The sequence below is a fragment of the Helobdella robusta genome, assembly GCF_000326865.2.
Source record: "Helobdella robusta unplaced genomic scaffold HELROscaffold_16, whole genome shotgun sequence".
NCBI lineage: Eukaryota > Metazoa > Annelida > Clitellata > Rhynchobdellida > Glossiphoniidae > Helobdella > Helobdella robusta.
This window is the reverse complement of record NW_008703893.1, coordinates 2,530,137-2,544,936: the sequence shown is the minus strand read 5'-3', so window position 1 is coordinate 2,544,936 and position 14,800 is coordinate 2,530,137. Positions and strand designations below refer to the sequence as shown.

General features: G+C 31.8%; 1 protein-coding gene across 1 annotated transcript in view; it reads left to right on the top strand.

Annotated features, from left to right (window-relative positions):
• The window catches only part of HELRODRAFT_190872 (hypothetical protein), a gene marked incomplete at its 5' end in the record, with an annotated part of 12,613 nt that extends 7,188 nt beyond the window's left edge, over positions 1-5,425 (top strand). Inside the window, 9 exons of the mRNA XM_009015614.1 lie at positions 187-297; positions 583-703; positions 1,597-1,705; positions 1,870-2,158; positions 2,560-2,812; positions 3,046-3,107; positions 3,314-3,782; positions 4,044-4,142; positions 4,595-5,425. Of these exons, the coding sequence (XP_009013862.1) occupies positions 187-297; positions 583-703; positions 1,597-1,705; positions 1,870-2,158; positions 2,560-2,812; positions 3,046-3,107; positions 3,314-3,782; positions 4,044-4,142; positions 4,595-4,725 (1,644 nt within the window). The 3' untranslated portion in view covers positions 4,726-5,425. The remainder of the gene's footprint in view (positions 1-186; positions 298-582; positions 704-1,596; positions 1,706-1,869; positions 2,159-2,559; positions 2,813-3,045; positions 3,108-3,313; positions 3,783-4,043; positions 4,143-4,594) is intronic.
• Between the last annotated feature and the right edge of the window lie 9,375 nt (positions 5,426-14,800).

Sequence of the window (14,800 nt, the reverse complement as noted above, 5' to 3'; positions counted from 1 at the left end):
AAAACCTTCTTCATATCGAGTATGCACAGGCAGTTTACTATATCATTTCGTACATGAATAAATGTAATTTCAATAATAAACATGAAAACTCCATCTTGACATTAGCATTATTACGTCATAATAATCAGTAATTATTAATTATAATCAGTAATTATTAATAATTATCAGTAATTTATAAATTTTCAGATACTCATTCACGAGTACATGTCTAGTACTCGTGAATTCCTCGATTATAAGAGCCCCACCACTTTGCCCATCTACTGCAAGACTAATAACTTGCACGATATCTTGTTTCAGGTGAGTTGGTGATGATTAGGATGATGATGATGATGATGATGATGCCGTTGTTGTTGTTGTTGTCGTTGTTGTCGTCGTCGTCGTCGTCGTCGTTGTTGTTGTTGTTAACGATGATGATGAGGACTACGACGATGATGTTAATGATGATGATTAAGATAGTGATGATGATCAATTTACTAATTATAACATCTGTTATAATGATGATGAGATGTTGATAAATACTATGGTGTTGGTGATAATGTTGATAATGATGACGATAGTTTTGATGATGATCGTGTGATACAGCCCCCTCAGACCGAGGTGTCGTACAGGGCCTATGGCTACAGGGACGATGGCTCCTACCCAAACTACCCCATCAACCTCAAAAATGACAAAATTCTCTTCTTGATAGCGGATCTTAGAATAAGTTTGCTGATTGTTGTTGTTGTTGTCTGTTGTTGTTGTTGTTTTTTTTTGCTGAAAATTTTCATTTTTTAATTTTTTTGTCGTGAACGAGTTACGAGGTCCATATATTTTTTTTTCACGTTCGGAAGTTCATAAAAAAAAAGGATTTCCTCTGTCACCGACTCCTTCATAGTAATTTTAGCATGGTATCATCTCATTTTCAGTATCATGTAATCAGTTGGATTATTTATTTATCTATCATCAATGTATCAGATACCTGTCGCTATCATCATCATCGCCGTCATCCTAATGTTATCACATTGATGTGTATATATATATATATATATATATATATATATATATATATATATATATATATATATATATACATGATATTGTTAATTTATATTATGTCAGTTACTGTAGCATCCTACACAACGTTTCTCATTCTCACTTTTTCTCTTTCTTTATTCTCTCTCTCTCCTCCCCCCCCTCTCTCTCTCTCCCCCAGTTTTGCTCGCTATCTCCTTAGACTTATTTAAAGAATTATAATCCAATTTGAATTTCATGGATAACATCGAGTGAATAAATTATTATTGTATTTTTTATTGTTATTATTATTATTGTTATTATTTATTTATTATTATTGTTGTTGTTATTATTATTATTATTGTTGTTATTATTATTATTACTAATTTGGTCTTAAGAGAGAAAGAGAAAAATAAGCTTAATTTTAGCGTTAGCCACGCAAAATATGCCCGAAGCACACATCATTCGTTTATTTCTTCGTTGTTTGCAATAACATATTAAAATAAATAATAATGAAAATTAAATAATGAAATAATAATAAAATTAATAATAATTATTATTATTGCGTTATATTATTATATTATTTTATTATAATTATTACTACAGAAGTGAAGGTGGAGCCCTTTGTTAGAGCTAGATTCGACAACTGCTGGGCAGAAACGGCCGGTGATAGCGAGGATGCTAACATCACGAGAATTGAACTATTGCGCGATGGGTTAGACTTTTTTCCTTCCTATTTCTTTATTTTTTTTTCGTGTCGTTGGTCAATATATTTCAGACAAGTCGTGTGAATTCATGATGACCACCACCCCAACACACACACACACACACACACACACACACACACACACACACACACACACACACACACACACACAGCTGCATGTTAGACGAAGACATGCTGGCTTGGAAGTGGCGGGTAAGCAACCACAAGGGTTTCATAATAGGGGAGTACCTAACTCAGGATCGAATCCACAGAAATCTAAACGACTACCTCACATCGTTTCACGCTGGTGTGGCCAACGAACGCCACGACGACTTGTGGCTCGAAGAAGGGCTGCAGTATAATTACAGACCCCTCTCCGTTACTAATAATAGCACTGTTGTCAAGTGTACTGTCTCTATGTGCGTTAAATCCAGGCATGACTCTGTGCCTGGTCTGCTACAGGTGCGTGTAGTGTCGTGTGGCGTCGTGTGGTGTGTAGTCTGGTGTCGTGTATTCGGAAGTGTATTTGGGATGTTGGTTTGTTGTTTTTTTTTCTAGTGGGGCTGAATGGATGAAGAATATAAAATTATGAATGAGTGAATAAAGGAATGGACGAATGCACGAGGGAATTAACTAATGAGTGAATTAATTAATGAATGAATAAATTAATGAATGAATGATTATTGATTGAATGACTGAACGAAGGAACAAAAATAAGGAAAAAGGAATATATAGATAAATGAATAACCAACCGACCATCCATCCATCCATTGAATTGAATTGAATTGAATTGAAATAATCTTTTATCCACCAAAATATCACAATAATAATCCATCCATCCATCCATCCATCCATCCATGCAGTGCGCCAGAGGGCTGAGGGACAAATGCAGATCTCCAATGTTGACGAAACTCTTCAGCGATATTGCCAACAATGGCCATCATCGTAATGACGTCATCGACAACAACAACAACAACAACAATAATAATAATAACCATAAGAATAATACAGACATCCATAACAATAATAATAACGAGGAGGAAGAAGAAGAAGAAGAAGAAGTTGAAATTCCTCCTCCCACAAATGTTACCATGGGTCCTTTCGTTGTTGTAGATGGTGAGTTGGCCATTTTAATTATTATTATTATTATTCTTTTTCTTCTTATTATTATTTATCTATTAAATAGTTCTCAGAGGAACCGACCAACAGTAACAACAATACACACACAGGCAGATTACGTGAATACATTTGTTACGCACGCACACACACACACACACGCACAGACACGCACACACACACGTACACATGCACACAGACACACACGCACGCACGCACACACGCACAAACAGGGATATTCTTGCGTTCGAACCCGGTTACTACTGCTCTATCCCGACCAAGCAACATTACAAACGTTAATTTAAATTCATTATATTTCTACCTGCAGTTTTCGACTACTTGAAGACTAAGGAGATTGACATTTATGTTAGCCTTCACTTCATTCGTTCATTAGTAGCATAAAACTCTTACCTATACACACACATACATATTACTGGACTGATACACACGCACACATACATATAAACACATACACCACACACACACACACACACACAACAGGAGAACTACATTTTCCACTTCCTCGGCAACCAGGAGACCCCTAGACCGCCCCCTCCAACCACCCCGAAAACCCCAAGACGCAGAAAAATCAACGACAGCAGCAATAACATTACCACTAACAGCCACAACGGCCACAACAGCCACAACAACGGCAAATTCAGTGACGACGGCTACATCAATAAGAATGCCGCGGACGACATGCACGACGTTAATGATGCTTACAAAAATTTAAGGAGCCATCACGGTGATAACGATCCCAGTAATCATAATCACAATCATCCGAGTGTCCAGAATCACAATGATGACGATGATGGTGGTGTTGGTGGTATGAGTGACAAAAATAATCATCAATACCATCTTCACCATCATCATCACACTGACGTCAGTGATGGTAGTGATGATGGTGGGGGAGTTGCTGAGAAAGTTCAACTGGCCGAAAGTGGTGATGGTGGTGGAAAGTGTAATGAAGGTATGTTGGTGACAACGACGACGATGGCGATGATTAAATTTATACACCTAAATAATGTTTGATTCATTGCCATTCATTCCACAATTAACTCATTCAATTGCCTTTCAGTTTTGTCATTCATTCATTCATTCATTCATTCATTCATTCATTCATTCATTCATTCATTCATTCATTCATTCATTCATTCATTCATTCATTCATTCATTCATTCATTTACTCACTCACTCATTTATTCATTCATTCACTTTCGATGAATTGAAGGTACGATAGCCGTACCGACTGTAGTGTTGATAGCCATAGGGGCCTTCGGCATTGGCGCCCTACTCGTCGGAACACTATGGTGCATTCACAGTAGGACTGGTTAGTAGGTGCAAGAATGCATGCATGAATGAACAAACGAATGAATTTATGGATGAATGAATGAATGAATGAATGGATGAATGAATAAACGAATGAATGTGTCAATAAAAAAAATCGAGTAAAGGATTGAGTGAGTGTCACAACATTCATTTTTTCCATCGTAGCTGAAATGAATGAAAGAACGCACGAATGAATGAATGGATGGATGAATGAATCAACGAATGGTTGAAGAAATAAATGGATATTGGATGGATAAATGTTTGATTAGATGTTTGGATGTTGAAATGCTGTTTAAAAATTTTTCTTAAATTAATGTATGGATAAATAGATAAAAAAAATCTCAACGGTTTATAAATAGATCACATTACATACTCCTCCTTCTAATTTTAGACTCACGCCACTACTGTAATGATTTAGGTCACTCGCTCACCAATATATTTTTCTAAAACTAGGTCACAGGAAGAAGAAGGTGACGGGGACGTCGAGGTGCATGCCCCGAGCCACACTCATCAAAAAAAATGCAGAATCCACGCAAGGAACTCTGACCAATCAGACGTGCTGCCCTACGTTTGCTAACTCGTGATTGGCTGGACGGCGATTGACACTATACAACTATCTACCTACATTTTCATATATATATATATGTATATATATATATCACATTGGGCATTTTATTTCATCATCATAAGAATGAATAATCATTGTTATCATTTGCATGGTCATTATTACCTTATCATTGTATCTGGCATCATCGTACAACTTGGTTGTTATTGTTTCTTACTCATGGTACTTTTTTAATTTTTAACTTTTCGGTTTAGGTGATGAAAAACGGATTATTGCTCGGGCGTTTTTTCATTCGTTCATTCGTACATTCATTCATTCATTCGCTCGTTCATTCGTTCGTTCGTTCGTTCGTTTATTTATATGTTATATGTTGTTGCGATGTTAATGCTGAACTCGCTGGCATTAATTGATCAGTTAATTATTTATTTATATTAGTACTTGTTATAAAAATAATAATTATCATTATCATTTCATTATTTTCATTAGTAAGTCATATTGATCGTCAGCTAATGTTACATACAGTCATATGATTTCCTCATAATCATATCAGTTATGTGGTCTGTGTGTGTGTATGTGTGTGTGTCTACGTGTGTGTGTGCGTGCGTTTGTGTGTGTTTGTATAATGAATATAGGAGTAAATTTTTTCATTAAATTCGCTTGGCGTAAGAAAATATATTACCGCATGCCAGACAGGAGAGTTGAGATTTCGTCATAATTATAATAATATTTATAATTAAATTATATAATTAATTATAATTGTTGTTGTTATTATTATTAACATTTTTGTTGTTGGTTTTTTTATTGTTTTATATCAAGGAAGCTTACCACTACTGATAGCATTGTTGATATGTTACATTCGATTAATCATACGTTCGATCAATACGTTATCTTTGTTCATTCGTTTTTTTGTTCGTTCGTTCATTCGTTCATTCATTATTCACTCATTCGTTTGTTTATTCATCCTTTCTTTCAAACAATCAATCACTCATTAATTTATTTAGCTTTTATTTTAATGTAACATGGAATATTGAGTTATTACTTCATTCGTTCATTCGTTAATTTGTTTGTTTTATCGTTTATATGTAAATCAATCATTCAATCATTCATTCAATCACTCATTCAATCATTCATTCAATAATTCATTAAACCATTCATTCAATCATTCATTCATTCAATAATCCAGCATCCATTCATCCATCTTTCATCCATCTAATTATTCATTTATTCATACAGTCTACAGTTATGTGCGTTTATGTGTTTGTGTGAGAGATAAAGAGAGAGAAAGAGAGAGAGAAAAAAAAAGAGAGAGAGAAAGAGAGAGAGAGAAGAGAGAAGGAAAGATCAAAAGGTACATAGATATGTATATAGAAAGTGAGAGAGAGAGAGAGAAGAGAGAGAAGGAAAGATCAAGAGGTAGATAGATATGTATATAGAAAGAGAGAGAGAGAGAGAAAGAGAAAGAGAGAGAGAGAGACATATTTACTGACTATGTATATAAAAAGCGAAACTCGTAGACACACAGTTTAATATGTAAGATAACTTTTAACATATAACTCCTAGACAACATAACCACATAAACATGAGGGAAAGTGTAATGTATATATAATTATTTTTTCGTTTTTTTTTCTATCTTGACATTTAATATTAACTTTTCTTACTTGTTTGTTGTTGTTATCTTGTTAGTAAATTTTGTTTTTGTTCGTTCGTTTGTTCGTTTGCTCGTTCGTGATACTATCTGTCATTATTTTTGTTGATCTAGTTGTTACAACGTTAAAATATTATCAATCTTATTATTGTTGATGTTATTATGGATATCGTTGATGTTACTGTTGTTTCCTTGTTTGTTCTCTTTCACTTCGTTCGTTCGTTCGTTCGTTTGCTAGTTTGTTGCATTTTTTCCACGTGATGCGTTAAAACGAAAATAAGTTCCTTCAATGTACACACGTATGTATATATAATGTTAGTTAGTAATCATCATTTTCTTCATTGCTCTTTTCTCGCTCCTGTTTTTAATAATGGTAATAATAATAATAATAAATAACAATAATAATAATTAATAATATATATATATATATATATATATATATATATATATATATATATAAAATATTCTACCTCATTGTGGACAGATTCCTTTACCATTTTACCAATTTTTTAAAATAATAATAATAACAATAACTTCATTGTATATTTGGTTTTTATTATTATTATTATTATTCTCGTTATTCCGTTCTTTGTCATTTGACAACAACAACAATGCTTTTTAATAAAAATGTATTACACATTAATATATGTATATAATTATTTCTATTGTTATTATTATAATTATTATTATTATTATTATGTGTGTTATCTGAACAGTTACAACAACAATCGTAACACGTTTTGACAGACTTCTCAGTATGTATATATATATATATATATATATATATATATATATATATATATATATATATGGTTTTGTATATATATGTTGATATGATATGGAGGTACGGTATGTGTGTGTGTATGTATGTGTATATGTTTATATTATCTACATACATATATGCATGTATATAAATGTATGTATTGGATTAAGAGAAGAATGCAATTATTGATGAAAATCACAGCATGTCCTGCTTTAGCTAGCTCCCTGTTTAAGTTTTAAATTTTTCTAATTGTAGAGCACCGAAGATGGTATAGGAATACCGAAAAAAGCTTTTTTGTTCTATCATTCATGCTTAAATGTTCTATCATGCTTAATTTTGGTTTAAGTTTGGTCTTGAACTCAAGAAACTTGTCAACGATTTACGATCTACCGTTAGAAAAATCGAAAAATCAAATAAGAAGCTAACCAAAGCGGAACATGCTGTGATTTTTATCAATAAATGTATATACATATATATTATATTTGTGCGTGTATGTGTGTATGTGTGTCACCGTGTGTGTGTGTGTGTGTGTGTGTGTGTGTGTGTGTGTGTGTGTGTGTGCGTGCGTGCGCGCGTTCTTAATCATTTTGTTTCATCATCATTTAGTTTCAACTAAAACAGTTTATATATAATTAATTATTTGTCAGTTTGTCGTTGAATTTTTTGATAAAATGTAATAAAAATTATATATATATATATATATATATATAAAATTAATTTATGGACAGTTGCAAGACACATTTTCATTGGATGTCACATATGAATAAATTTGAATATTTAATTAGCTAATTGACATTTTCTCTCTCTCTCTAACTCTCTCTCTCTCTGAATAAAGTTAATTAATATTAATTTTTATAAAAGTATAAATAGTAAACAGCGGTTTTAATTATTCTGATGGGATTCTTTTTTTTGACTGTTATTCATCATCGTCGTCTTCATAAACGGTAATAATAATAATAAGAATAATAACGACAACGTTAATAACAATTTTGTTGTTATTATTATTGTTATTCAAGTTGTTGTAATGGTTGATTGCTGTTACCAGGAGTTTTCTCATTAATGTCATTGCGGTTGCTTATTAACGCTATTAAAACATTTTTTCCTATTAACGTGTTGTTATAATTTATTCAAATTTATGTTAATTTCTGTGCGATGCGTATTAATAATGGTTTACACGGTCACTCTGCTTGCGTTTCTCTTTTTTCCTTTCTCTCTATCTCGTTTATACATTGCTTATATACGTATGTATAAATTTGTATATAAGTGTATATATATATATATATATATATATATATTTATATATATTTATATTCATATATTATATTTGTGCAAATTATTTAACAATGTAATGTTCTATTTATACGTGGCTTGAAGGTATATATTTATATATATGTGTGCGTCTTTGTGTGTGTGTGTGTGTGTTTGTGTCAGTATAAAATTTTGTGTATACGAGTGTGTTTCTCAATGATGATGTGTTTCTTTAATGTTGTTGGTGTTGTTGTTTGTTGCGTTAACCCATGTTCGTCATGTCATTTGTATTTTCTCGATTTAAAGTAAACATTAAGTCGCATTAGATATACTGCTTGCATTTGTATATGCATGTGTGCGTGTGTGTGTGACTTTGTATTGTATTGTTTGTTTGTATGTTTGTATGTGTGTATGTATGTATGTGTATGTATGTATGTATGTATGTATGTATGTATGTATGTGTATGTATGTATGTATGTATGTATGTATGTATGTATGTATGTATGTATGCATGCATGTATGTATGTATGTATGTATGTATGAATATGCGTATGCTTGTGTGCGTACGTGCGTGTGTAAATATGGTTATTTATGCTTCTGAGTGAGTAAGCGCAATTTTGTTGCAACCTATTCTGAAATCTGAGCAACAGGGTATAAACTAATTACACCTCTCATGGTTCACACGGCGCAAGACCACGCCATCCTCACGTCACACACTTCAACACGCATACACGCACACACTCACACACATATAAATAAGCCATCCAGTTATTCTATCGTTCATCGTTCATCCACTCAAACACACGAGGCTTTCATTCATTTACTTATTCATTTTTTCATTCTTTCGTTCATTCATTAATTCACTCATTCAATCCCCCAGCGTATTATGAATTAATTAATATTTCACATATATATATATTCATTCATTTACTTATTCATTTTTTCATTCTTTCGTTCGTTCGTTCGTTCATTCATTCATTAATTCACTCATTCAATTCCCCAGCGTATTATGAATTAATTAATGTTTCACGTATATATATATTGTAGTATACAATGATTTTTATATATTCGTTCGTTCGTTCGTTTTGTTAGTTTGTCTCTTTTATGCGTTTTAGTATTGATTATTATGTTTAATCTATCATTTATTTATTTTTATTTGTTCCTTCAGTCTATCCACTAACTGGCTATTTGTGTGTGTTTAAGTTAGTTGAAGATTTTAAAATATATCAGGCCATATATATGTGTTGTGTCTCTGTTCCCCTTGTTGTTATTATTATTATTCATTCTTCTTGATTTTGACATTAATGTTGTTGCCGTCGTTGTTGTTGTTATTATTATTATTTTGTTACTATAACTAAATAGCTTTTGATGTTTTACCAGTTTGTTTCTTTTGTGATGTTTTTACTGACTAACTAATGAACGAACGGATGAATGGGTGTATGCTCGTTTATTTATTCATTCACTACGCTAATTCTATCTGTTGGCTCAGTCATTCACTCGTTTATTCATTCATTTTTAAACATTCATTCATTCATTCGTCTTTCAACTAATCTCTTCACTCATTAGTTCACACATTCGCTCGTTGATTCATTCAATCATTCACTTAGACACTTATTCACTAATGCATTCATTCATTCATTCATTCATTCATTTACTCTCTCACTTATTCATTCATTCATTCATTCACTCTGACCTTCAACATATATGGACTTGCTAATTCAGCTGCAGAAACGTTAATAATAATGATACAATGTTTAAATTATTGGTATGGTTGCTTGCGCACACGGACACACACACAAACACACACACACACACATACATTTATACACACGTACATACGTCTTTGAGAAGTTTGAAAGGTCGCTAGAATATAATGTCTCTAATAATTCTCTAATAATACATACACACACATACATACATACGCAAACCATGCCTAACCATGGCTTGTTCATCAAAACGGGTTCATACATACACAAGTACAAACATTCACAAATACATACATATAAACCTAAATACAAAATATACGTATAGATACATATACACATATATTGTTATAGACGTACAAATATACCCTATTTGTGCATACGTAACGAGTGATTAAGTGTTTTTTTATCATTTCTTCTTATATTATTATTATTTTATTTGGATGTAGTCCCTACTATTTAAACTACTTTTGAGATGGTTTTTATTGATGTTGTCATAGTTGATGTTATTTAATGTATTTTCACTGGTATTATATTTTATATGTATGTTTGTTTATGTGTGTGTTTGTTTGTTTGCCTATATGTATGCTTGTTTTATTTTTATGTATGGATGTATGTTGGTTGTGTTTTGTTTGTGTGTATGTGCGCGCGTGTGTGTGTGTGTGCGTGTCGTTCTCTCTTTGCAATCAATCGCGTTCTTTGATTATTGGCAGCATACATATACGTGTATATTTATGTATTGTAACAAAAATAACTGTAGAGCTTATTATTGTTCGTTCGTTCGTTCGTTCGTTCGTTCGTTTGTTTGTTTAATGTTGTTCAGGTTCAATCATTTTGTTTTATCATTTTTATTATTGTTGTTATCATGAGTTAATTGATTAAATGTTCTGCTAGATGGCACAAATTTGATGATTGGTTGGTTGGTTTGGTTTGATTGGTTGGTTGGTTTGATAGGTTGGTTGGTTGGTTGGTTTGATTGGTTTGGTTGGTTAGTTGGTTGGTTAGTTGGTTGGTTAGTTGGTTGGTTGGTTGGTTAAGGGGTTGGTAATGTCAGTGCAACAATGATAGGAAGATGAAAATGAAAAATAATAACAACAACAACAACCAAACATTACCAATAATAATAGTGATAATAGTAACAACAACAATAATAATAAAATAGTAATCGAAGTGCCGAAAAGGAGCAAACAATTGCGCCCGCCCAGTAGCAATCTATCAACAACAATATACAACACGCATCATTAACCCCAGTACACGAGGGGCTGGCTTGTAAGTACCGCTTGTTAATTTTAATAGCTACTTTGCTGTGGCGCTGTTTGCATCTGTGTGTGTCTGTCTTTGTTTACTTTAGATGAACTGTACTGAATTGTACTACGTCTTTGTGTGTGTGTGTGTACACTGTATATTGTACTGTTTGTACTTACTATGGTTCTCTTCAAACATACATTATGGTTTACATAGTGCTAATATATATATGTATATTCAATGTCTATATATATAAATGTGTGTGTGTGTGTGTGTGTGTGTGTGTGTGTGTGTATGTATATGGTTTTGTATTATTTTTTATGGTTATTGTGTTTGATTTCAAAATTGTTAACGCCAGTGTATCAATGTACATTGCGTATTGAAGTCTCGTACTGGCTAATCTAATTTGTAACTGTCATTGCTGTAGTTTTCGGTATTTTTTAAAAATATGTTTGGGGCATTAATAATAATAATAAGAACAACAATAATAAATTTGGTTAACGATGATGATGATGATAGTATATTTAGTAGTGATGACGACGATGATTATTTTAGCTATACCTCATTAAGAATTGATATAATATATGTATACAATTGGATTCATTCATTCATCCATCGGTCATTCATTCGTTTATACATTCATTCGTTCGCTCTATAATTCAATAACACGATCATTCATTCATAATTCACTCCTTCATTCGATCGATCATTCATCCACCCATCCAATCATTCATTCATTCAGCAAGTATTTCAAGTGTATACATATTTATGGCTATCCAATGGTGACAATAATAACGCTAATAATAATAATTTTTTCATATATTGCTTATATATATATATATATATATATATATATATATATATATATATATATATATTCTACAATTTGAAGTGTTGTTTTTGCAAATAAAATTCTTTTACTGAAATCAAATCCTTCGTGCCTGTTGTATTTATTTATCCATTCATTCTTCCAATCATTCATCCATCTATTCATTCATTCATTCATCCATCCATCCATCCATTCATTTATTTATTTATCCATTCATTCATTTATATGTTTACTTTATTATTAATTGATGGCCAGTAGAGTAGGATAAGTTTTTATTATTTCAACATTTACAACAGCCAGACAGACATTAGCATTAATGTATTACATGTTGTAAATGTACAAGAGGCCGCTAATAGATGAATGAACGAATAACTAAATGAATTAATGAGTGAATGATTGAATGAATGAATGTACTACCAGCGAATGGATGACTATATAAGTGAATGAATGGCTTTTGGTTGGTGTAATTGTTCAAATTTTAAAACAAGGATGCCGTATATAACACACATACACACACATGCACATACACACTTATATATAAATATAACCCTTAAAAATTGGTATTAAACATCATTTAACGAGAAAAATCATATGATGTGACCATTTGGAATAATACGAATTGAAGCTTTCTATGGTTGGTCCAAGCAAAAGTAAATGAGTGAATGAATGAATGAATGAATGAATGAATGAATGAATGAATGGAAGAGTGAATGAATGAATGGAAGAATGAATGAATGGAGAAATGAACGAATAAATGAACAAAAGAGAAACGAATGAAGTAATAAATGAATGGACACATATTGCACACACGCGGTGTAAACTAGAGCTAATAAAAATATTGATAAGTGGCAGCCAATATAATAATTTATCACAATAATAACAATAATAATAATTATTATTGTCAATAACCATAATAATAATTATTATTATTATTATCACGCTTCAATATCAATTGCAATGTCTCTTATGTAAATACGTAATTATAACGAATGATAATAATAATTAATCATATTAATAATAAAATGTTATTATGGTGAATATTATAAAGAACAACAACAATAATAATACTTACTATTATTATTAATATTATGATAATAATAGTAGTAATAATAATAAGGTTAGAAATACTATTATGATAATAATAGTAGTAATAATAATAAGGTTAGAAATCATTGAGATATAATGACTAAATGTATGTGAGAACTCCGTTGAGCCAAATCATCGAGAAGTCGACAAATGTTTCGGCCCAGAACAACCTCCCTACATTCTCTCGGGAGATAGGGCCACGAACACACACTCGAACGCTTCTCGAAAGCGTTCGAGTGTGTGTTTGCACACTGTGTGTTTGTACACAAACCGTATAGATAGTTATAAGATTGTATATGATCATAAAGTCAATAACAATTATGAAATCTTATAGGTGTATAAATATATTTTTTCTTTCTGTTTGTTTATTTACTGGCAAAAATTGACTTGATAGAAATTGAATTCATCGAATCCATCCTTCAATACTCGAAATTGTCTCTACGAATACGTATACACACACACACACACACACACACACACATATATATATATATATATATATATATATATATATATATATATATATATACACACATACTCACACACATATATACACACATACTCACACACACACGCACGAACACACATGCAAACACACATAAGTCATACATACACACAGGTGCATACACATACGTAGTTCGGAAACAATATCAATACAAATGAAATTAAAAGCTATATATGCAGGGTGGAAACAAAACAAAAATTATGATATCTATAGATTGTCTAACGCACGTACACACACACGCACACACACACACACACATATGGATACACGCACACACATATGGATACACACACTCTTACGCATAAGAATAATGTTTGCAGAAAATGATGTAACTATTTGAGAACCATGTTTAAACCACGCCAATGAAATAAAAATATAAATGAATGAATGAATGAATGAATAAATGAATGAATGAATGAATGAACAAAATAAAACAAAATGATTGAATGGATGATTGATTGGATGGATGAATGAGTAAATGAATGAACGAACGAATGAATGAAAAAACTAAAGAAATGAATAGAAGTGAAAATAATTGAGCAAAACATCTCTATAAAACCAATCGAAAAAAAACCAAACAAGAAACTGAAAAGATGAAATATCCATTTTTAAAACAACAAAGAATACCATAGTAATATAATTATTTAAGTAAATTAAAATTTGAAATTACATATATATACGTTCACACACACACGCACATACAAACACACACACGTACGTATGATATGGGTATATGTGGATATAAATAACGCAATAAATTAAAACCAACAAAAATAATTAAATTAAATTTAAAAAGGAGGTTTTCTTTATATGTTTAAGTCAATCGATATAAAATTTCTCGTGACTAAAAAGTAAGTACTACTCTGAGAGAGTCGATAACAAATAACTGAACAGGAACTCACACACACACGCACGCACACACAAATGGGTACACTCTTATGTCACACACACACGCACGCACGCACACGCACGCACACAAATACCATGGTTATCTCAATCAATGTACTTCTATTAGAATATCGGAAAATCCACGGACAAGCATTTATATACACACAAGCCTGCATAAACAG